Source organism: Rhea americana, unplaced genomic scaffold (assembly GCF_003343005.1).
Source record: "Rhea americana isolate MKP2758 unplaced genomic scaffold, rheAme1 scaffold_150, whole genome shotgun sequence".
NCBI classification, from domain to species: domain Eukaryota; kingdom Metazoa; phylum Chordata; class Aves; order Rheiformes; family Rheidae; genus Rhea; species Rhea americana.
This window is the reverse complement of record NW_028185595.1, coordinates 1,774,304-1,799,460: the sequence shown is the minus strand read 5'-3', so window position 1 is coordinate 1,799,460 and position 25,157 is coordinate 1,774,304. Positions and strand designations below refer to the sequence as shown.

The 25,157-nt window shown below is 39.8% G+C and overlaps 1 protein-coding gene across 1 annotated transcript in view; it reads left to right on the top strand.

Annotated features, from left to right (window-relative positions):
* WWC1 (WW and C2 domain containing 1) overlaps positions 1 to 25,157 on the top strand; it is a 67,157-nt gene that overhangs the window by 17,369 nt on the left and 24,631 nt on the right. The window contains exons 2-10 of the mRNA XM_085299584.1: positions 4,554 to 4,663; positions 10,849 to 11,052; positions 13,218 to 13,294; positions 14,254 to 14,333; positions 15,273 to 15,402; positions 15,976 to 16,122; positions 17,132 to 17,205; positions 22,214 to 22,456; positions 23,961 to 24,050. Coding sequence (XP_085155710.1) covers positions 4,554 to 4,663; positions 10,849 to 11,052; positions 13,218 to 13,294; positions 14,254 to 14,333; positions 15,273 to 15,402; positions 15,976 to 16,122; positions 17,132 to 17,205; positions 22,214 to 22,456; positions 23,961 to 24,050 — 1,155 coding nt within the window. The remainder of the gene's footprint in view (positions 1 to 4,553; positions 4,664 to 10,848; positions 11,053 to 13,217; positions 13,295 to 14,253; positions 14,334 to 15,272; positions 15,403 to 15,975; positions 16,123 to 17,131; positions 17,206 to 22,213; positions 22,457 to 23,960; positions 24,051 to 25,157) is intronic.

The following is a 25,157-nucleotide window of genomic DNA, read 5'->3' as shown; positions in this document are numbered from 1 at the left end:
AAACATTTTTTCTTTTTTGGGATTTAWTTTTTAATCTGGCTATATGAGAGCTTGCATGTCTTGTATCTGTCTTTGTAACATTGCCTCTTTGAATTATGCCATTTGTTCCCACAGCAGCAAGGGAAAGGAGTTTATAAGAATAAGTAATTTGGGGAAATAGCTAAATGTACATATGTTGTCCATAACTAAATAGAATATTTTATTAAATCAAAAACTAATTACTTCTGGCTGAATGACACTTTTCTCTGTTAAGGAATACTCTGTACAAGTGGGATGGTTGCAAACGTTCATTCAGCCAGGGAGGACAGCACTGGTCTGTGCTTGGGGGTAGGTGTTCTGAAGATATGATTTTTAAGGGTATTGAAGTTATTGCCTGTGTTTAAGCTCTAGTAATTGCCTGTATGTCTCCCAGAAGGACTAGATGGCTTCTATCATTGCAAGAGCAGACTGAGCCTGCCTTGCATCCTTCTCCTTTTTCCTCAAAACTCCAGCTGGAAGAATCGAATGGATGTAGTTCATGCACTGCATTTTTTATATATATATATATATATATATACACATATATATATATATATATTTTATATATATATATATGTATATGTATATAAATATATATAAAAGAGCATCTTTAGTTGCATGGACCTTGCATCCTGTTGAGTCTCTTCCCTTGGCATGTCTAGAAGAAACTCAACTACCTCTAGCAAAAGCTAAAGTCTGGATGAAAAACGAGCAGATATTTTTATAGTTTGGTGTTACTTGTGACCAGTCAGGTAGGCTTTATGATGCTATTCATTAATGAAAGTATGAAAGTCATCCCAAATTCTGATACTGACCTCATAGCTCAACACTGTTTCAAAAATATATATATATATTTTAGTACTTTATATTGCTACAGGAAACTGCTCAGTGTGTGGTGCAAACTAAGCTGCTAAGGTTCCTCAGTGAACCTTAATATACTTTGTAAGTATTGATTTAAGGACTGCCCCATACTGAGGGATATATGCTTGGATCACTTGCCAAAATTGTTTTGAGCACTGTAGCCTGGAGATGAGGAATGCCTGGTTTCTTAGTTTAATCAGTCTGTCTGTCTGAATGAAAGTTGGTGCAGAAGGGTAGAGAYGGTGTAAAAGCGGGATGAAATTACACTTCTATTGACAATGTTCCCTGAAATATGGAAGTAGTAAAATAATCATAAAATCAATTCACAGCAATATTTTGACTGTTACTAATCAAGTAATACACTGGAGAAGATCACTTGGATTTTGTATGGCCTGGATGGCACATGGCACCCTTGTTGATTTTAAATGTATTTTATAAATCACTTAATCTTTAATTTTTCCTTCTTTTCCTTTTTCCAAACAACATCTGAAAAGCATTAAGTTTAGGCTTTGTCATGGGTGAGAAGTATAAAACATTTTTGCACTGATTCTTAGAGAAAATGTTGGGACATGGAACAACAAACTAAATCAGGCTCATCAGGGAAATCAAATAATTACTACAACACAGATGTTCCCAGAAATTACCATGAAGTATCATCCTGCTAGTTTCCCAGATATGTGTGAAGTTAAAGAGCAGCTCTTAGGGCTTTTAAAAATCAGCTTAACTCTTAAAATTTACATGAAAATAAGTAGTGTGGCGGAGATGAGGGTGTTTTAACAAATCAATGACTGTCCAGAARACTCGGATTTTTTTTCTAAATTTGTGTGCTCTTAATAGAGCTGAAGGAGCAGGTTCCCTCGGAAGGAATCGTTGCTATTTAGAAATGCTGCCTTGGATTGCTGCTGTTAAAAAGGGGAGTCGTGTTGTCTTTAACGTCTTGGCAAGTCTCTCCTGGCATGCCCAGGGAGCCTGCTTGTGCAGTCGGAGTTGGTGTGCGTGCGAGCTGCTGCGGGCTGGGAGGGAGGAAGGCCAGCTCGCTCACTTGTTACAGCTTGATTGAGGAGACCGGCAGAGCTGATACCTTGATACTTTAAAATGGGAGTTACGGGCCTTCCAGGGTCATCTTGCCCTGGAAAGGTGTGGGAGCCCCGTGACACGAGGTGCAGGGAGAAGAGCAAGGTGCCCTATCCTATCAGCCCTGGCATGCTGGTCCCGTGGGGCAGCTGTGGGGGGCTTGAGGCTGATGGGTTGCACCCCCTGAAGGGCACCTTGGGAAGGTCTCTACCTACCTCCACTGGAGGTGGGGGACAGAGCAGCGAGCAGTGTTCAAATACTTTGATAGTCTGATGGATATCTTTAGATGTACTGACAGATTTTTCACTAGATGACCAGCGTTTGCTCTTGCTCTGTGGTGCTGTGCTGCCGTGGGCGTTGGGCTTTTGTGCTGTCTTCACACTGGGGGCTAGCCCTGAAGAGTGTTGTGTGTGTGTGTGTGTGTGTGTGTGGCTGTCCCACTGCTGCGCTTAGCCCTGGAGAGCTGAGCTCCCTGGCTGGGCTCCCCCTGCGTTGGGACTATGGGCAGCTGCTGCAGGGCAAGTTGCACTCCCCTTTCTTGCACCTTGCTCTCCCAGGCATGTCTGTGCTCCGTTAGGGCATGGAARCACCTCTTCCGCAGCTCAGTGCTGTTCCCTTCCTTTTCCATACCTGTGACACTAACACTTGAACTGCTAGAATTCAGTAAAAACAGATGAGGTGAAAGCAGTCATCCTGGTGTTGATGTGAAAATCACCAACATGTTTGTAGCAGAGTTCTTTCATCTGTGTTATCTCATGAGATGCTTTTATCTGACTGTGCTTCATGTTTTTATCTTTGTGTATCTTTAACYTGATCAACTCACTGAGCAACATATTTAAGAGTATGTCTGGGTACTGTTGGGCTGGGAAACTGGATAACGTGACTCACAGACAAAACCGTAGGGTAAGATACCAACCTGAAGTGTTGAGACTGTGTTTTATTTCTGGTAAGGTGTACTTTCTGCAGAAACATGCTGAAGAGGCACAATCTAGATTAAGAGGAGCAAAAATAAAAGTAATAAACCCTTCAGTAAAACTTTGCTGATATTAAAAGAACCTTTTTTGGCAGTCATGCTTCAAAGTTCTGAAGTTATTTTTGCAGTATAGAACTTAAATTTAGTTTTAACATTTTRAGACAATAGCAATTCAAGCACTGCTTCAGGTAGCAAAGGCAATATTTTTAAAGTGAAATGCAAGAGCAAATAAGAGTAGAGGCTTTTTATTGGGCTTCTGTAACTCTTATAGGAGCGTTCTCACATCAGTCTTACTGTGTCTTGAATTTCCAAATCATTCTTTAGGAATTACATTGATCATTTTATGTATTGATTTTTACCTCTTCTGGTTGGAACCTTTTCCTAAAATGCTCTTTTACACTGCTAAATTKTAAGATGTTATGTGGGTCTTCCAATTTGTTCAATGACTCCAGACAGACGGTGTGCTCAAAACTTAGTAAAACTTTCTATCTAGCTGCCAGCCTTGCTGAATTTCTTTGGAGCTGAAATTTATTCTCTTAATGTGGATTGGAAATCTGCTGTCTTAACCCTCTTGTTATGCTCCTTCAGCATGCCACTTGTACCTAGAGGACTTTGGTACAGCTCCGTGGCTGCTCCTAGTATGTGCAGTGTAAGTGCCGGAGAGATGCTGCAATGCTTTCTTASATGCTCTGTGCTTTTAGCCCAAGGAGCTCTTCTGGTAAGCCCAGGTCATGGGCCTCCATCCAGATATGCCATGCAAGTGCTTTGGGGTTGTCTGTTGGATGCATGGGCCTGTGGGATCTTCTGCTTTTGGCAGTGGAGTGCACTAACATCTCTATAGCCTTAATTGTGCCTCCCAACAGTAATGCATTTGATTGCTGTGTTTGTTAATGTGAACTGAATCTGGTTATCTTTGACAGCAGAAGGGAAGGAAGGAGCATGGTTTCAGTAACTAAAATCTGAGGTGCACTCAAGGTGTGCATACTCTAAGCTTTCTAGTCACAGAAGCTTTTAAAATATTGATCAGATATGGTCTGCAATAGAAAAAAAATACTTAGAGCAGTATTGTTGAAATACTTCTCCTTTTGGACTGAGTGGGTTACACATTTTTGTGGTACTGAGAAAGTAATGTAGATTGTCATTAATGAAACAGAACATATTGCAATGCAAATGACTAGAGTTGCATGACAAGTGGTCCCATAGTCCTCAGCATTTACTATTGATTGTGCAGTCTTAATTATTCATGCTATGCAAATTGCATTTCTCATCTTGCTCCTTCTTGCTCTACATATTTTTGATACAGGACTTGCCTGCAAACACTCTTGTTCTTTCAGCTGAGAGACTACAATTGTTTCTGGCAAAGTTCTTAATGTTCTTTTGTTGAGCGAGTACTGGCTGAGCCAGGCAAGGCTTGGGAATTCTGTCAGAAAGAATTCATCTTGTTGTAATTTTACATGAAGAAAGGGAACAGTTTGTGGTCTATTACTAAATAAGAATGAAAACTTTAAACTTCTGGCCTTCGTTGTTTTTATGCTGAGTCTCTTGTGATACTTGTTTTCTAGTCAGTTATTTGGATGTGACATGTTTGAGTGTGTTTATTCATCCTAACTATCATTTTGTGTTTCAGGTATACTAAACCACTAACCTTTGCAGACTGCATTAGTGATGAATTGCCATTAGGATGGGAAGAAGCTTATGACCCTCAGGTTGGAGTTTATTACATAGACCACAACACCAGTAAGTGACACACGATTGTATTTTATAGAGTGATTATTTTGTGCCCATGTTAAAAATGAACTGAATGCAAAACCACCAAGTGGCTAAGCAATGTGCTTCAGAGTAGATGATGATGACATTTGCAGTTTGTGGAATCAAATTTTGTGCAGATTCTTCTCCATCATAGGAGTTTCTTCCCTCTATAAAACAGGAATTGAGATTTTTTTTTTTTTCTTTTTGCTGCCTTCAAATTAGCAGTCATGTTCAAGCTGACGCCATGGACACCTCTGAAAGATTTGGCTTTCTGCTGAAGAATCTGACTAGGTAGCAGTGACTTGGAGTTTGTTCTCAGCCTGGAATTTGTTCTTGTGGCAAGATCATCAGAAAGAGTGCAAAGGTCTTGTGTTGATCTTTTGACAGGGGCAAACTGAGAGACTGCACATACTGTTAGTGGAGTGCCTTGAGCTTCAAGAGTTCACTCTGCGTTTTACTAGAGAGGAAGCTCTCAGGCAGGCTTGGTGTGTTGTGAATGGTGTCTGAGCAGTAGAAGACTTAAGTTTGTTGGGCTTGTGTGGCATTTTCATTCTATGTCCTCAAACTAAGCTGCTGCTTATCATCTTTATTAGACTGTTTGGTAGACCAGAGGTTCTATGCATTACAAGCCAATTTGAATTATATATGAGAAAATTCAAACTCAATGTATTACAGAAGTTGTTAGGAAATGTGTATAGTATTGTACTAGAACAGATCCCCTGAAAGAGAAGCCATAAAAAAATAGACTGTACATAACTTAATATTAAAGCTGTTTTCCGGCTGTATAACTTTATATTATGCAGAGGCAGGTGTGCTTGAGCATAACTACTGCTGTGCGGTGTAGATGCTCTAGAGAGCAATGATATAACAGAACCGGCAATAGGCTGTTATTTGTAGGTTTCTTTCCTGCTGATATGAAGCGATATTTCAATGTACTAATGAAAAGACAAATATTGTAGGACAATAGCCTCAAAAGATTTTTTGAATGTTTGTTCAAAAATAGTTTGCACCTGTTCTCAGGTCAGTTAACCTGTGTGTCTGTAACATTCATTTTTTTTCAAGGTCAAATGGTTTTGAGATCACTTATGCCTGAGTGAATAGGACTGAATTAGAATATGGAAGTGGATGGCAACTGTTCTAACTTCTACTCTGATTATGAGGTGGAAGAAAAAAGATATTCAGAAAGAAATATTAATGACTTCAGTTCTCTCTAGAGAATGGCTCCTACTGCTGTCCAGAAGTTCACGGCAGAGCCGTGCTCAGGCCCTGTCAGAATTAGCTTCTTGTAATTAATGCAGAGAGAAGTTATCTTAAAAGAAGACACTGCTGTGTAAGATGCTAGGATCTGGGATGCTTCTACCAGAGTGCTGAAGGCTGAGGGCAGCCTGGTGGCAGAAGTATTCCAGTTTAGTGGCTCTTTAGGGCTCTGCTGTTTTAGGCAGCAGTGCTGGATTAACAGGCTTCTGCCACTTCAGTTTTACCTGCATAGTCATTTTGGAGAAGCTTGCTTGTTGCCTGTCTCTTCTAAGCACAATATCTCTGGAGCTAGGTTCATTTTAGCCTGGCTCTGTTCCCTCCTCTAGTGCAGGCAGTGATATCTCACTGTTGCAGTAGGCACAAAAGCCTCAGCAGCTCCTGTGGGAACTAGTATTGCCCCCCTTCACTTTCTGAAGTGAAAATTATTTCCACCTCTGACCACAGGAGAACTTGGTTCAAGTAAGATAGAGAGGACCTTTCAAAGGGAGATTTTTCRTTGTCCTCTTAGAGCTTTCCATTATGAGTTCTGTTTGAGGTATAGTTTTGTCTTGAGTCTTTTGTTTTCCTCTTCAATCCACAAAGGAGGAAGTTGAGTGTTCGTTCACACTGTGGCTGTTCCTAGTCAAAACCAGAGGATTAACTTGGTCTGCTAAGATTTCCCTAAAAATGGATGGCTAGCTTTGGTGCCAGGGAAATGCATCTTGTGGCTGGGATGGGGAATAGACCAGACCCAAGGCCCTCTGTGRATGAATGAGTTGTTGGAGCCCTCCACAGAGGGCCAGCTAGCAAAAGCTTCAGGATGTAACTGAGGCAAAGACAGATCCAAGCTGTGCATCTGAGCTGACCCCAGTGAAGCCGGTGAGAATACGTGTAGATCYGGTTACAGGCTCGAGGCCTGTGTGATCCTAGGGGCAATTATTCCTGTTACTTGCCATTCAGAAGAACCACAAGCTTCAAGAGCGTACAGTGTCTCAAAGCTTGCTGGCACGTGGTAAACAGCAGTTGCTCTTTTAGAAGTTTGGCTTCTTCAGGATGCCAAGTGCCACAATACTTGAGCTAAGATTTTGATTAAAAAGAAAAAATCATGACTATTTCCCAAGCCATATTTAGCCCAAGTTGTGATAGAGCAAACCATATCCACTTACCTTCAGCTAATCAAGAGCTTCATCCTTGGCTTGTGTGAAGGCTTGTGTGAAGGAGCCTCTAGAGAGTGCCCGGAATATTTTTCCTCTCCAAGGTCTATACCAGATCTGTTATGCAGGAAGAAGCTGTCAGCAGAGGGTGTGAAGGGAATGGAGACAGGTTGGTTCTTGCTGCAGACTTGAAGTATTTGAGTCTAATTATCAGAAATGAGCCCAAGGACAGACCTAAATTAAATCTAAGGCCAGCAACCATTAAAAAAAGGAAGTGAAGAACAGTTCTAACCTTCTCTCTGAGGAAAAATAAATATAATTAAATTGAATTAAATATGCAGAAAATTCCTAATACAATGTTAATGCATAGCCTTGAGTGTGTTTCAGACTCTGGTGAAAGTTCTTTGGAATTTGGTTTGCACATAGAAGTGATAATTTTCTTGCCAGATGCTGATCTGGCAAGAATGGTAAGACTACGCTCTCCAAACCTGAAACAATCAGCTGTATTTATGACAAGCTCAACATCAAATTTATAACTCACAAGACAATAAATGATACAATAACCTGTATCTCTGTAGTCTTTTCATTTGACTTTGGAATGTATTTTGCATTTCACAGTAGTTTGGGCAAGCTGAGAGCCCTTGGCCAACATTTTGATAGATTGTGATTGCATGTTTGAAAATCAAAGCTCAACACTGCAATTAAAGGGTTAAGGTTGGTGTTGTGATTACCAAAAGGAGATGAACAAAAAAAATGGAAATGTGATAATTTCAGTACGTGGTTACCTAGTCTATCCTGTCCATTAACTTGGCTGCTAAGTATTTGCTTTGTCAGGTGGTGTGTTTGCATTTGGGACACTATTTTCCCTTGATCATGGAGTTGCATGAAAGTTGCTCTGCCTGAGCAGAGTGGGCTATGATTGTATCAGTTTGTGTAGAGTATGGGAAAACTGTACGCAGTCTTGGTCAAGGGGCAGACCAACTAAATATTTTTTTCTCCTTTCTGTTCCCTTGCCTGCCTTCCCCTCCCCAGAGGAAGTTTGTTTCCATTTACGACCTGCCTTACCCCCACAGGCGTGGGAATGGGGAAGAACGGGCAGCCACAATGCTCAGGCTTGAACGCACCTATGGGGCTCCACCTGTGCAACAGAACATGATTGAAAAACACATTTTTTGTCATTCGTTCTTGTCCCTGTTTCCAAGAATGAGGCAGGCCTAATGAGAATTAGTCCTAATCTCTGATGGGGGGGGGGGGGGGGGGGGGGGGGGAGGAAAGAAAAGAAAAAAAACGTAAGTAGTGAAAGTGCCTTAAATCTTGGTGGTGTTGTCTTTCCTTAGTGGAGAAATTGTCTTACTGTCCCTTCTCCCCAGTATCATGGTGTTAAAGCTATAGCAAGTGTTGCTTATGTCCTCTTTGGATCAAGTGTGAATCTGGATTAGAGTGATGTATTTCTTCAGGAGTGAAGAAGTTAATTTGTCACTGTGTGTTTTTTTTTCTTTTCTTTTTTTGTGGTGGTCATGCAAAGAGCTGTGATATATCAACAATAATGCTGTATTTTTGTGCATGATATCTGTAATATCGAATAAGCAACACTAAAATGAAGATGAATGCCTTAAACTACAGGATATCTGAAAGATGAAGGATTGAACAACAGGGGAAGGGGGACAAGATGGCTCTAATTGGGGCAGAGCTTCCAGGACAAACCTCTCTTTGGATTTCTTGTGTATCTACAGAGCACCAGTGAATCACTAGTTATTTTCCACTGGTGAAATCAATGTCTTCATATTTGTGTTAACCTTCTTAGTTTTTGTCTTTTGGTTTTTACTTGCGTGGGTTTGATGGTGTCTGAGCTGTATCTCAGCTCTGCTAATGCTGATGTTCATGATGAGAAAATAGACTCTTACAGTCCTCTGGCAGCTTGTGAGTATACCGGAGGGGTTTCTTGGAGGTGGAGGGGACATCTCCAGGTAGTTCACAGTTTTCCATTCTTGTTCAGCTATAGTGTGAAGGGAGTTGTCCCATCTGGGACAACTGGGTGATGGTTTTATCTGAAAAATGGAATTTAGGGGACAGTAATGGATAGGAGCCTGATAAAAGGGGTTGACAGACTGAGTTGATATGCTGTTTCTTTCTGACTTTTTGCTCCTGTTGAAGTGAGACTAAGTAGCTGTTTTTTCTTAAGTTATTTTGAGGCTGCTTTTTTTGGGTCTAGGCTTAGTTTTAGTATCTACAGCAGCTGAAAYGTTGCTTATACTCACAGGGTCTATAAAACTTTTGCTGAAAAGTTTGCACAACTGGTCTGCTAGCTGTTAGTCTCTTAAAAGGTAGTGGTTGTTTTGCTAAATTACGTTACTTTTACTCTGTTGTTCAGGCTTTGCTACCTAACTTGAAATGCCATGTGTTCCTGGATGTCTTAAGCTGCTGTTAAAAACATGTTATTGGAGTCTTCTGTTAGTTTTCTCATCAGCATGATCACGGGCAGCTTGTGAAAATTGAATATCTGTCTGTTGGGTAAAGTTCTTTATTTCAGGTTCTCTTCCTGGGATTATTGTCAAAACGTTCACTTTCTAAATTGGTTGTGTTCCAGTGTTAGTCTAGTGCCTGACTTGCTTAAGATTTGTTCATGCCTTCCAACATGACAGTTTTTAATGCATATTTAAAGAGACTCTTCAAAATATGCAAGTTAGATTCCTACTGATAGTTTTAAGCATGTCCTTTTAATTAATTTTTCATTTTGTGRTAACTAGGCAACCTTACTCACGCAGATTAGTTTAGATGGTTTAGAGCAGTTMAAGTCAATGGAATATTGGAACCTGTTCCAAACAAGAATTAGCCTTGAAAGAGAAAGGAAGCATATTTGGACACTTCAAAACTAAGACAAAATAGTAACATTAAATTTATGTAATTAGTATTAGGACTAGCTGCATGTCTGTGATGTTATGCCTTTTTCTTGATTAGGAACCTCAAAGAGTGTATTGGCTGTGTTGGGATAATGGGGGTGAAGGTGATTTAAGCTCATGACTATGTTGCCTGTTACCTCCAAAATATTTTTTCTTAAACTTTACCTCCTGTATTTTGCAATGATTTAATAGTTCAGTACTTTCTTTCAGAGAGGAAAATGTTTACTCCCCTTCTGTGAGGTCCTGTTTATGCAATGCACTTTGAAGTGCTTTCATTAGTATGTTCTGTGGTCTAATAATTCTGCTTTATTTATATTTACCTATGGAGTCTGAACGAGAAGGTTTTCTCCCCTCTTGCAATTAAAAGCCACTTGACAGTGGTGGGGGGAAGGAGGGGGAAGAGAGGCCRAGTTGGTTATTGCTTTGTGTCACACACAGTATAATGCAGTCATGTGGCAGTGATGTTCTCTGAAAGATTTTTATCAGTTAAGTAGTAGAGCTATTTTATTAGTTATGKTATAAACCAGTTACAATAAAGATAAGTCTAACACTCTGTCAAATTTGTAAGACCTATGCATGTATGCATATGCTTGTGCGGATGTTTTAAGAGACAGGACTGGGATGGCTTCAGTGGAAGAGTTGGAGAATTGTACAGTGATTTTGGTGTGTTTTTTCTATGCAGTTACTCAGTGTGGCCGAGTTGGTTAGAATTCATGGTGACTCAGTGGTCACTTCCAAAGCAGAAAGCAAATGTCCTCTTTTTCCTTTCTCCTCTTYGGGGGTGTGTGTGTGTGCATGCGTGCTGCTTACCTGCTTACTCTTCAGGCTGCAATGCAAGCCTGCTTGTGATTGATCTTGTCTCCTCTTCTGCTTCCTCTTCAAGAAACTACACAGATTGAGGATCCTCGTGTGCAGTGGCGACGGGAGCAGGAGCACATGCTGAAAGACTATCTTGTCCTGGCTCAAGAAGCAATTGCTGCACAGAAGGAGATCTATCAAGTGAAACAGCAGAGGCTTGAATTGGCCCAGCAAGAATATCGGCAGCTGCATGATGTTTGGGAGCACAAACTGGGCTCTCAGACCAGTTGTGAGTATTTAATGAACTCTTATCAAATGACTTTCTCATTTGTGATCCAACTAGGACAGTAAAATGCTTGAAGATAGTCCTCTGATAAGGCACTGGGGTATGTTATGCCATGTCAAGTACTCTCCATATTTGCTCAGGTTGTCTCAAAAGCAGCTGTTTAGCACACGTTTGGTAAAGGGTAGCTAATACGAAATGTTGTTATGGTTGGCTCAGACGCTGAAGTGAGTGCACAGTTTTTTGGCATGGGCTCCAACAGATGTGAAAAAAAAACAAGTTCTGAGTTATTTTTCTTGATGCCCCTGCCCAAAGTATAAAAATAAGGCAAGAAGGCAATCTTAACTGTCTTGTGAAGACTGCTTTCCTAAAACCCAGGGTCGTTGGCAATGGTTTGGTGCTTGACGTTTATAGCAGCAGTGATTCTCAACRTTCTTCTTGCTGTATGCATCTGAGCGCAGGCTATATCTCCTCAGCATCTCCCCAGTCTTTTGTGAAGACAGGAGTTAGGCTTGAGCAAAAAATATCTTTTCTCTTAAGAAACTGCCTAGTAGCTAACAGCTGTCTTTCYGATGAGCAGCTGAATTTGATACTTGATCCTCCAGTTCAATAAAGCTGATCTTACAATCTGTTCAGCTACCCTTTTAATGTTTTCCTTCTCTTCATTTTGCTGTTCCCTGAAGTTCTCGGGTTCTTGTGTTCAGCTTGCGCTCATTCTACATRCTGCTCTGCTTCAGTCTGGTCATCTAGTCTGTTTTCAGCTGGTGCCGTMCTAGATTCCATGGTTAAGTCATTTCTTGAGATTTCCATAAAATTGTGGTTGCTAGCCTTAACTGCCATTTCTTATGTCTTATTAAGGAAACCAGTGCTAATCTCTGAGTGTTCCCAGGCCTCTTTGGGTTTCAGCATCCCAAGTAGCTGAGTGACTGCCTTGGGAAGCAAACAGTCAATATTTTATGCCATATACAGGCTAACATTGGTGGAGTGTATTAAGAAAATTGTTTTATGTTCCCTATTCTCTGTCATGGCATGAAGCCCCAGTACTTCTTGCTTCAAAAGCTGCTGCAGAAAAGTTTACAGAAGGATCAGTTTCCTCTGTATTAGTTAGCATCCAGAAAAATGACCAGAGAATGATACATTTCATACAAGTCTTCAAGAAGATTTTTCTTAATCCTTACTATTGTAAGCTTTCTGTTCTCAGTAGCCGTGTCAGTGGACCAATCTCTCACTCGTACTGAACTGTATTTTGTGTTGGTGAACTCCACAGGCTAATCATGTGCCTGGTGCTTAAGAAGAAAAATAGTTYTCTGTTATTGAAGGATAGTTTTATTGAATACTGTCCAGCCATTCATCCCTGAAGTAAACATTCTGGTCTCCTCAAGAAGCACGCTCTTAGTATGTTAAAGCAGTACGTTAAGAACATTGTAAACATGAATTAAATTGGCATGATGCTGTCTCTCTTAAAAAYACAACCAGAGAGAACCAGAAAAGCTTTTCAGTGTTTTATAGGGCATAAACTGATGGCTGCAAGGATCAAAATAACTTTCTTGCCTACAGCTACCTCTAACAGTATTGCACATTGTGACCACCTTTGCCTTCTGAAGCATAAGAATTTTAGCCAGTGCTGAGGAAAGAATGGTGCTCTTAATGGGACATTGATCTAATCCAATGTGACATATTGGGTGGTTGGTCATGTCCTCAAGGCTATGACAAGGCTTGTGTTGCATTTTTCAATTTCTTATTCCTTGCTTTTTCTTGTTTCTAAACATTCAATGGATTGTTTACTCCACAAGAAAGCCTTCATGCTAAGTCTGCCCCTTCAGTTCCGTAAATGCCTTTAGGAATGCAGGAGGCCATGCTGATCTGAATGGATTGAATGTATTTGGGAGTCTACAGAGTCAAGTATTTTAACCGGAGGCAAATCAAGGCTTAGATATATGGACACGCTCTAATGTTAGTGTATGCTTTTTGCAGAATACTTGACTGCACTTGCCTTTCCCTGCCTTTAAGGAGGTGGGAAGAGATTCTGGAAATGGGGAAAAAGGCCTGCATCAGCCCTGTCAAGAAATGGGTGTGCAGGAGTGGCGGGAGGCCTTGTTTCATGGTGACACCATTAGAAGAATAGGGGGAGGAAGGTAAGGCTGCTAACCTTAGTGTTTTATTTGTTCCAGTGCTCTCTGGCTCATCATCCAGTTCTAAGTATGACCCGGAGATTCTCAAAGCAGAGATTGCCACTACAAAATCCAGGGTAAGAAGTATAAGCTGAAGCTCTACTTCCCACAAGTAATCTTCAGATATTTCCAAGCCTCATGACAAATATTAAAAGGAGATACCAAAGCAGTTGAAAGAGCTAATATTGCCATTCTTAATCTAGGAGATAATTTATCAGAATTCTCAATAGTTGCTGCCTAAGAGTTTGGGGGTTTATGTGTTTTGGTTTTTTGTTGGTTTTTTTTTCCATATAGACATTGCACTTCCTTGGGAGCTGATAGTACATTTGTCTCCACGGATACGCTGTGGAGTATTTAACTGTGTTCTGACTCTTTGGTGTACTGCAGCAGTGGAGAGCTAAGAGCTCTCTCCAGAGACTGGCAGCTGTTTTGTCATGAGCTCAGTGCAGATTGTTAGTGGTGGCGGTGTGCACTGTCATGCAGAGCTCAGTTTGGGAAGAAGAAAGGACTAAAGTAAAGTAGGTCGATCTGGCCTCTGCAGAGGAATATAAAACAGCAAGCTGTAGGGTCAGTGGATTTACAAATGTATTATCATCCTGCTGTTATTCATGCAGTGGGGCCTTTTAACTCAGTATCTCGGAGGATGGCCTCTACCACTGCAGTGCAACTCCTGTTCTGATACTTAGCACTTCAGTTTTGTCTGTGAATTTTTTAAATATTACCGAGTAAAATCAACAGGGTTTATTCATGTCTGTCTCTTTGAATTCTTCTCAGCTTTTCTGCTTGTGAGGTGGGAACTTCTCTTGAGTACCTGATTAGATGGTATAATATCTGGGCACTGGATAAATCCCTGACCAGTAATARTGCCCTGAACTGATGCAGATGCAGTTAGGGCTGCTAGCTGCTGCTGAGATGAACGGGTTTCCTAGACAGCTTCAGTGTACTGCCTGCTAAGTACATCTTGAATTGAATGGGTAGTGCTGCACCTAAATATTTGTACAAAATATCATTCTAAAAATGTAACACTTTGCTACAGGTTAATAAGCTGAAGAGGGAAGTAGCTCACATGAAACAAGAACTCCAGTACAAAGAGCATGGATTCCAAACGCTCAAGAAGTAAGTTTGCTCCGAATAACTTACTTTTGGTGTAAAATACCTCTGGCTTGTCTTGCATCTACATTCATATATAACGATCTAATAACTGAAGCAAGCTGAAGTGTGCTGCTGCTGATACCCTTAGGCATATGCAACCTTAAAAGCAATATACASATGGGGAGTTAATTCTCTCAAATCTATGTCTGAATATGGTTGGCCACTTTGGAACTGACTTAATGGCAAAAAGATTTTGAGCCAAGATCATGTCACTTAAATGGCATTCTGTGTTACTTGTTATTGCTCAATACTTGATGGCACAGTACAGTCTGCACTGATTCTGAGTCGTCATTGTTTTAGGGCACAGAGGAAAAATTTTGGGTGGAGGAGCAGGAGAGGAAGAGTTTCAGGTACTTACCTGTGTATGAGTACACAGCTGACATGTTTTAAGTAATATCACTGGTTAATCTCTTACCAATTTTTATAAGCACCAACTTCAGTAGAATTCCTTTGAGAAGAGGGAAGGATGAGGTGACTCGTAATTGGATTATGAAAGAAATACATCCATGTGTATGAGGCCTGTGCCTGGTTTCAAAGATATGACTTAATATAAGGTGATTTTCATAGATGGCTAATTTGATCTTTCATGGGTTAGAAGCAAAGTAACTGGCAGCGATTTATCCACACAGTATTTGGGGGTTTTGTGTGCATCCTTTTCCTCCCCTCGCAGAATATGTAAGGAGTCAGAGATGGTATGGCTAACTTTGGAGTTGTGAAGCTTAATGTGCTTCCGAGTGGAGTGACTTAGAAGGAGCAAGAACCCAGACCATCACTGCTTGTCTTACCTGTTATACCTTATGAATGTTTTTGCTTTTGAAAAATGAATGGCAAAAGATGTGTGCATTTAGGATGTTTGGATCATATGAAATGTTAACTTACCATATTTTTTCAACTTTTGTGTAGAATTGACATGAAAATGTCCGATACTCAAGGTGGCTACAAACTTGATGAGGCACAAGCCATTTTAAGTGAAATGAAAGCTATCAAGAAGGCCATCACTTCAGGGGAGAAGGAAAAGCAAGACCTCATTCAGGTACTGAAGCAGCATAACTTTGTAATATTTTATGTGCCTTACAGTCAATTTGTGAGATTAAAATACTGAAGTAGTTTAAGTTCAGAAGTGTAACCTAGATTTGTTACTAATGTAATAGTTACATATTGTGATTGAACTACAGTCTTTTTATTCCTCAGATGATGGAAATAAATACAAAATACAATGAGAGATAAGTAATAACAGTGAGAATTTGCTCACATTCTTAATGACTGAGAATGAACCAGTGTGTCTGTACTGCTGTCAAAGAGCAGATCTGAAGAAGCCATGGAAATGCTGTGGCCTTTTTGGTCTGCCATCCCTGGGAGGCTGCAAGTAGCCTGTCTTTATCAGGGCAAGACTGACAGTGTTAATGCTCTGTGCCGTCAAACACAAGGGCTCCTTCATGCTGTGGGAGGTGTACTCCAACCATACTTGACCTTGTGCTTGCAGGGTATGTCTTCAGTGCATGCAATGAACATAGCCAGATTTTAGTATGTAGTTTGAGCTCATATGATGTAGCTGCTGAAATATTTTGAGCAAAAATGAGATCACCTGATGAATTTATTATTTTAGAGCTTAGCCAGGTTAAAAGACAGCTTCGTGAATGACCGAGGATCGCAGTCAGACCTGTGGGCCAGCAGTGTGTCCTTAGAAAGTTCCAGCCCTCTGTTATCCAGGCAATACCTGGATGTCAGCTCTCAGACGGATGTTTCGGGAAATGTGAGTAGTGCATGAGAAAGCAATTGTATATAGAAACATTCCTCTCAACTAGAAATAATACTGCCCTAGTACAAGTCTCCAAGCAGGGGCAAATTATCTATGAAATGATATGTTCTCCTGGTTTAAATGTTAGTGTAACTTTCACTTTCATGTGCACTGCTAATTAAAGGCAGCCAGCTATTTCTTTATACTGTTTCCATCAGAACAAGTGGGAATAAAAGGAAAGGAAGTTTAATTTTATCTGTAGGTGTATGTTCTTGAGGCATGAATATTCTTTGCTCTTCATAATAATGTTATGCTACTAGATAAGAAACATTGTGCAGGTACATAYGGACTAAATTCTAACTAGGACTCTTCCCTAAGAGAGTGCATTTTATTTTTAGCTTATGAGTATTAGGAATGAAAATGGTAGCATATGGGCAGATATTTTGATGTCATCAAGTGTACATGGTGCTTTAAGCACTCAATCCCACTTGTGCAATGAGATCATAATTGGCAGGTTTGTGCAAGCCTGAGCAAGGACTTGACTTGCACTATAGGTGTAAGGGACATCACAGCCTCTCCTGTGAAGATTTACTTATAAGTTTTTAGCTATTTTCAGTGAGAGCCACTCATGTGATTAAAGATCTGCAGATCTGGGCATGATAATGTCCTTTGTCTTTAAGATTTACAACCAAAGAAGAATGCGTTATCCAAAACAAAATGTGACATAGCACTTAGAAGATTACAGAACTTTTGTGTGTGTGAAAGTAGAAACCTGAAATGCAGGAGGTGGATTGTTTTGAATGGTAGACTAGGCCAAAAAGCTTCTGAACTTTGTGTTCTTTTTCTAAGCATTCAAACAATAATTAAGAATTTTAATCAAAAGAAATATCTTCCCATTTTGTGCTTCATTTACCTGGTTAAACTTGCTTGCAAAAGCAAGCGTAACTTGTAACATTACCAATTTTGATAGAGAATATCTGAAGATGAGTGGTTATTAAATTGCTGGTTTTATATTTTGTCTCAGTTTATTACAAGCAGCAATAACCAGTTGGCTGAGAAAGTGAGATTACGCCTCCGATATGAAGAAGCAAAGAGAAGGTAATTTTGTTTGTACTTTTTGGCTGTCATACAACTTATTCTGTGAACAGATGTGCGTTTCACTAGAAATGGTGCCACTCAGCTTTGTATTGACACCCAGCATTACTGCTGAGTAACATGCTAATCCTTGAGCCAGTGAAGCAACAGGCTTTCTGGGCTAATGTTATCTTTTAAGAAATAAATAACTATCCTAGATATTACTAAGGAGTGACTAATACATCAAGAATTCAGTCTGGCCACACCTGCAGAGGCAGAAGTGGTTTTGCTGCCTATTGCCAATGCCTTCCCATTCCAACTAAGGCATCTATRTTGGAAGACATCTCCTTACTTTATTCCAAATGTCTTGATTGTTTGCATGGCTTTAAGTTAGATAATCAAATAGGTGTATTGTGTTAACACATAACACATCAAAATATAGCTGAATGGCTACATTTTCAGAGTAAATTTGCTTTTCTACAAGAATGTTAAGTTTTCACCAATGTCCTCTGATCTGAGATGAATGAAGGYTAAATGAAGACTAAAAGTTTGTCCATCTAAGAGACTAAGTTAGGCAGAAGCTAGCTGGGAGTTGCTTTTTTAATAGACAATATTGATAGCTAAATGTGGGAGAAGTCCCTGTATTTATCCTGTATGTGGATAAATACTCATGCTAAACAAAAGCCCACCGAGCAATATTGTTCCTATGGACTTCAACTGGGATAGTTGTTACTCAGAGATGTGATAATTGGTGATTTTGATTTTAGCTGGTCTAAAAAGGGACCTGATGGCTTCAGAACRGCAAACTTCAGATGTACCGCACAATGTATACTTGGGATATGTGCAAAGAAAGGAATGGTTCCCCATCTTCCCCCCCCTGCTCCAGGCTGGTTAGAGATGAGAGCTCTAAGGCTGAGGTCACCCATTGTGTTCTCATTTTAGTATACTGACGTGGTCTGTAGGTTGTGTTTCTCCTTGGCATAAACTACTTCAGCCTGAATCTTTTCTTAGAAGGGGCAAGTGAATCAAAACTACCCTGAGATAATACCCTCTTTAAAAGAATGAGAACTTTGTAAAGGGAATACAATAGCAGTTAGTTTGATACCTCATGTCTCTGCCTATAGCTTGTCTGGGTAGAACTTAAAAATATTATCATATGGAAAGATAGGTCAGAACTAGCATGAGTAATTGATGCTAAAATGAAAGGGAGATTTCCAGCTATCAGAGCACTGTGGTTTTAGCATAGTCTTCAGTAGGAGCTGCAGAAACAAGAATACTGTAGTTGGTTTTAAGTTGAAACAATGTTRTGGATACACTGACTCTCAAGGAACCTTCTGGACCTGTGAAAACTCCTCCTCTTGATGTGTTAACTGGAAGCATTTCCTGTCGCTACAGCAGRATATTAAAATGTTTCAAAAGCAGAAACAGAAAAATTACTCTAAAAGTAGATGAATAAGTACTTTTCCTGTGTGCATATTATGAAGAGAGACTAATGGTAGAAATAAATCTGTTTTATTATCCCTGTGTTATCTGGAAAGGTAAAAAGCTTACAGCATCAAAATCAAGATGACTGCACATTAATTTGGTTAGAACTATTCAGTTTATAGGGGCTGGTGAATCTGATGGCTGATTCCAGCAAACATTGCTTGCACTGTTAATGAATGAGGCTAAAGTCCCAGAAGTAGGTGAAAATCTTGCTGAACTTCAGTCATAATTGCTAAGGTGCAATCCTCTGTGTTCCTCTATCCCCCAAAGTCCCTTTTTGTCATAGCTGCAACAATAACAACCCTACAGTAGGTAGTGTTAAACCAGCATGAAAATAAYAGAGGAGCCACTATGACAAACCTTTAGCTTAACTGGTTTAGAAATAGATAATAGGTATCATGTCGAACGAGATGTCACTGCTACCTCTCTACTAGGAGATAGCGGCTCCAGCAGTCCCTGAAGCACAAACGTAATCAGGGATGTAACTAAATTATTTGTTGTTCAGTTTTAGATGTGTAGTAGTAACTCGATTGTGTTGCACTTTGAGTACTTTATACAGTGTTTTAGTTCCTTCAGTGGTGTGTTCCTTCAAGTGTTAGACTTTCAACTTGAGTTTTGAATGACTATTGATAACTGGACAACTTAAAAGTATGTTTGTTTTTATAGTTTCTTAAATTGGAATCTCTTAATGACTTACTGGGGAGCACTACAATAGTGGGGAATATTTGACAAGCCAGTTTTTAGAGGACAACTTTCCTTTTGATCTTCTGAGGAGTAGAGGCTGATGTGMTGGGATCACTAGTTACTGATTGTGGAAGCATGTCTTAATGCATAGTTCTGTGGAGATGCATGTGCCCTGAATTTTCTCCAAAGAAACTAAAAAATTTCCCTGTTACAGCTATATTGCATGTAAATAGCTTGTCTCAGTGTTTAAAAGAAAAAAAAACTTGGTATCATGACAATGAATAAATCATCTAAATAACTTTTCTAGGTAAGAAGTAGTAGTTTAAATAAAACCTGAGCTGCTTATTCTCCATGTTCAATTTTGCAAGCTAGTAGCCACTCAGATTCTGCATGACTTGAGTCCAGTTTCACTGATTCCTTTGTAATACAAACCGAACACAGCACATGAATGATGTAGTTCAAATTCACAGGCAATGAATGTTGAAGAGCTGGAGTTTACAGCTGAATGTCTGACTGCAAAGCATTTCTCTTATGATACCATTTTACTGAATTAGGAAAAATAGAATATGTAAACTTGCTTTTAATTGAAAAGGCAAAAGAATGATCATTTTTACAAAGCAGGGTAAAACTCTGGGTTAATTTAAGAAAACTCTAACACTTCAAAGTGCATAGAGAACAAATTCCACTAGAAAAGCTATATCCATGCAAATATATGCCAAAAGTGATTAGATTAATGCCAATGAATCCTCTTAAATTCATATCCCTTCAAAATGTGCAGAGGAATTCCTGGATTAYGAATTAATGCCACAATGCCACTGTTAATTCTTCATTGGAGCGCAGTGTTGCACTTAATCAGGCACTCAAACAAAATAGCTCCTAAGAAGACCTAAAAATAGTGGAATTGAATGTCTAACAATTATGGAATTTAAATTAATTAGAGCAAACCTGCTGGGGGAAATGGCTTTATAGGAAAAGGTGAGGCTTCCCTTCAGAAAGGTGGTTATCTTCTGTGACTGAGGAGGCAGGTCAGTCTGCCATTTCACTGGCACTCTCAGGGCTGAAGTTCTTAGCCTTTGGACCTTGGAAAACAGCTTTATTCTTCAAGGTTGTTCTGCAGTCTTGTAGCTGTGGCTGCCCAGATCTACATCTTATTATTCTACTCATCTTGGTTTTGTTAGTTATAGTTGAAGTTGGATTCACACTRTACCTGCATATATGCTAGTTTACTTTAGCTAATGAACACAATTATATACACTTGTCTAGCATAAACCAAGTTACAGAAAGAAGCTAGATAAGCATGCGCAAATAGTGCCTAGTTTAAGTCCAGTAATTCCATCGTCAAATTTCAGAGTGCTTTGCAAGGGGAGATGAACATTGGACTTCCATTTTACATGTGAAGAATTCCTCCTCAGTTTATCAGTCTTTAAAACCTGAGTGAGATGATGAGGTAATAACTTGAAGAGGCATGCCTCTTGACTGCCTGACCTTTAGTCAGGTGAAATGTTTTTGKGGATAACTTGCCTCATATGGTGATGGATGCCTTTTCTYCTTGTTTGTCTTCTGAACTTTTGCATTCTCTGCACCTCCACCCCAGTCTGCCTTTCCTATTCCTTGCTCCACACTCATTCTTAAACGTGCAAGTTTCAGAAACGCGAGTCACACAAATTGGTATGTCTTATTCAACTTTCTTTACTATTGTTTTCCACAAAACTACAATAATTACCCCTTTAAGGGGTAGTGGTCCTTTTAGGACCATGAGTAACAAGGAGACAGCTTGTCCTGGGATGACTGGTAGCATTACTGCCTTTGAATCTATACTCTGGCATATTGTCTTTTTTTTTGGCTTGCCTCTGAATGTTGTGGCGCAAAACTGATCATTTGCAGAGCTGCCTGAGCAGTTCAGATACTTGTGAAGCCGGGACTGGGCAGATAGCTGGGGCAAGCAGCCTCCTGATCTGCCACAAACTGTGCTGTCCTCTTTTGTCTGTCAAAATGCTTGCTAACTTCTAGGTCTGTGTTTCTGTTAATTTCTTAGCAGTTATCTTTCTTCCTGAGATGATGTGGTGTGGCACTAAAGGATTAGCAATTCTGAGTTTAAACTGAGATCTGGAATGGTACCTGTAATCAAACTAGRCTTTAAATTGCGTGCAAATAAGTGACTCTGGATTTAGACAGAACTCTTTTACTGCTTCTTCAACTTTTTGCGTTCTCAGGTACCCGTTGCACCAGAAACAATGGCCTCCTARTGCCTCAGTATTTCTATAATACTGCTTAGTGTTGAGTCAATAGTTGAATTCTTCTAATAGTAGCATGCATGTGATTAATTCCCTCATTATGAAGAGAAACTTTCTTCTAAACTTCTGAATAACCAGTAATCTCTATCAAGGTATTTGATCATATACAGGGAGTACAGAGTTCTCTTCCAYAAGGCTGGTGAAAGATCAGATATTCACTGCATGATATTCTCTGCACTAAGTACTCTGAGGGCATTAGCTTCAAGTCAGGTGGAACACCTCTGCAGGCTCTCTCCTAGCTTTTCTTCAGACCCAGAATTTCTGTTACATGATGCCCTGTCTGGACACTGCAGGTTAGCTTAGGGACTTGGTTTACCATTGTGAGCAAACCTAAGTTTAAAATCTCATTCTGCCTGTCAACTTCCTTTAGCAACACCATCACTTACTGACTGTACCCTGCAGCAGTTGCCCAGCTGAGGAGGATGTAAGGGTGARATTAGTTGTCCCTAAGTTGAGATCCTCTTTAGGGCTAGGAAAGAGATGGTTAGTCATGGTATATGTCTATGCCTGTGAAGCAGTCGAGTGCAGGCACTCCTTATGGCATGATTGCCTTTTTTCTTCTGCTGCAGAATAGCAAACCTGAAAATACAACTGGCTAAACTGGACAGTGAGGCCTGGCCTGGCGTGCTGGATTCTGAACGGGACCGCCTGATCCTAATTAATGAGAAGGAGGAACTCTTAAAAGAAATGCGATTTATTAGCCCCAGAAAATGGACTCGGGGTGAGGTGGAGAGACTGGAGATGGAGAGAAAACGCTTAGAGGAAGACCTTCAGACTGCTAGAGACACTCAAAGCAAAGCTCTAACTGAGAGGTAGGTTACTGGATACAKGACAAAACTTACATTCTTGAACAAGAGATTATTAAGAGCAAGCAGGAAATTCTGCTGACTGAATGCTGTTAGCAAAGTGCTCTCAGATTTCCAGGAGACTGTTTCTAGTTAAAAGATTTCTGAAATCATCTCCCAGAAGAAGATGCCTTAGGAAGTAAGCAATTCTTGCTTCCTAAGTGGGAAGGGTTATTGTGGTGCCCTTCCTACAAAGRGATCCTCTATAAGGATGTAAGAAGTGTTAATGCTTAGGCATAGCTATTTCAAGGGTAATGCTCAAAATAGCTCAGTAAATGTTAATGTACTATACTGTTTCTGTAYGCAGCCAGCTCCTTGCAGCTTCTACAGTTGCTGTGCAGTCTGGACCTTGGTAAATGCCAATGATGGAATTAGTTTCACAACTCATTTTTTGTTTGCAGCATCCTTGTGTGATTCTTGTAGGAATCAAAATTTGACAGTACTGTGGGATATGCATGGAATATCTTGTGAATCTGAACTAGCTGAAAGAAATGTTGTCAACTGTCCTCCTCAATTTTACTTGTATTGCAGTAGATCTCATGGGATCATATGTACGGTGAAGATGAGGACTGCATAAGGCATTAGCTCCAAATATTTTACAGTCTGGATGTATTAATGTGGGTGGCTATGCCAATGCTACTTTTAGCTGCRGTGTCTTGAATATGTGGAATGAGCAGGTTGTATTTATTATCTTTGACTTCATATTTTGATTTCCTCAGAATATCCCAATGTTCAGACTACATGCACTTTAAGTTTTTTCATGGTTTTATGGTACTAGAAAAATTCTAGGCATCTCAGAAGTCTCAGCTACAGGATTTTTATTAGTCTGAAATATCTATGGTTCAACAAATGTTTCTGGTATTCATTGGAAGAAGAACACTTCCATTTGTRATTTAGGAGTATGCCAAAGAAATAGCAGTCTTCTGGGGAAGAATCTCTTGTTTAGAGGCCCATAAAGTAAGAAAATGAGTACCCAAGCACACATGTTATGGTGTCTTAAACCAGTCCAGGTGTGAAATAAAATTGAGATGTTATTGAAGTCATTTAATTGATATAAAGCCCTGATGAGATGGTTAAAAACTAAATCACGTAAATTTTAGCCATCCATGGGCCTATTTGAAAACAAATGAAAGCGTTTACACAGTTACCACAGTAAGTGTAAGGACAGGATTGTGTATGGCGAGCAAAATCTGCCAGACTTCTTGAGGCCTGATTCTAGAAATACTAGCTTTCATAGTATTAGCTGTAGTTCTTTTCCCAGTTGCAAATGTTTTCAGAATCAAGTTCTACATTTTAAGAGTATTCGAAGTTGATAAACACATTCAAATCTTGACCAATTTCTGTCCTATTTATTACTCCGTGTGTTCTCATTAATTTTGGTAGGACTTCATAGGAGGGGTAGAATTTCCCTTTAGCCATCATTTTAAATTAAGTGCTGCTTAGCGTCTCTTTTCCTTCTCTTTTCTCATAGATTAAAGTTGAATAGCAAAAGAAATCAACTAATCAGAGAACTAGAAGAAACAACACGATTAGTTGCAACGTTACACACCCAGCTGAAAAGGTGAGTTTGTAACGTTTTACAGAAGTTGTACATTAACTGCACGTGGTGTAACTACCCTTTCTCCACTAAATTTCTTTTCCCAGTTGAATTACCTAGAAGGCCTTTCTCTTGTTGTAGTCACCGAAGTTTCCTCTGTAGTCAATGGAGAGAGGTACCTCAAGAGGAATTATCCCGCTCATGTTGGATGGCTGCTTTAGAATGGGATAAACGACCTTGTGGAGAGAKATCCCTCTCCCTGACGATAGAAAGTGCTTCGGCAATCCCTTTTAGATGTCTAATGTTTAGGTGACTAAGGCTAGGTGAGATACCCCCACAGTGTTTGAAGTACTGAAGTGCTTCTATTAAGGTATGTTAAAAAGACAACTTACCTCTCACACAGCAAGTGAAGTGAATCTCAGTAATGCAAATAAGCATTCATGTGTTTATCATGAGTGTCACAATAATGTTTCTCTAAATTGTAAGTGTGCGACTGTTTGCAATATAAACCATGTATTGTGGCATCTCTGAATTTGTGGTGGTTCATAGGGTTAATAGAACTGGTTCTGAAGTCATAAGTTCTGCTTGGTCAGGCTGAGGCTTTTGAGAGCTTAGAATTTCTGTCTGCAGAGACGAATGCACGCCTGTGGGCAGGAAGGCCAAATCTCTTAGTTTCAGGTGTGAGACAACCTTTTGATAGGAAGAGTTTAGTTTTTTTGYTTGGCTGAGGTGTTTTCCTATCTGTATGTACTGAATTTGTTCTGTTCTTAGCTTCTGCTCCACTTGGATATCATTTTATGAAGATGATACTGGAAAGACTGGAAAAATCGTAGTGCAAGACTGACATGATATGTAAATAAGCCACCATGGAGAATAGCTATCTGTGATGCTTTTACGCAGTGGAACTGCATCTTGTTTTCATTTCATCTAGCTGATTAGGGATCTTTTGAGGTGACCAAGAAGCATGTGTAACTAATTTTTTTTCCTAACTATATGCACTGTGCTCTTGATGTGCTCCTTCCTAAGAATGAGCATTTGTTATTAACACCRTAATGCAAAGTGCCTGGCATGCAAAGGTGGGCACAAAAATTAAGTTTAGCCAAGTTTATTAGTAGGGAAAAGTTTAAAAAA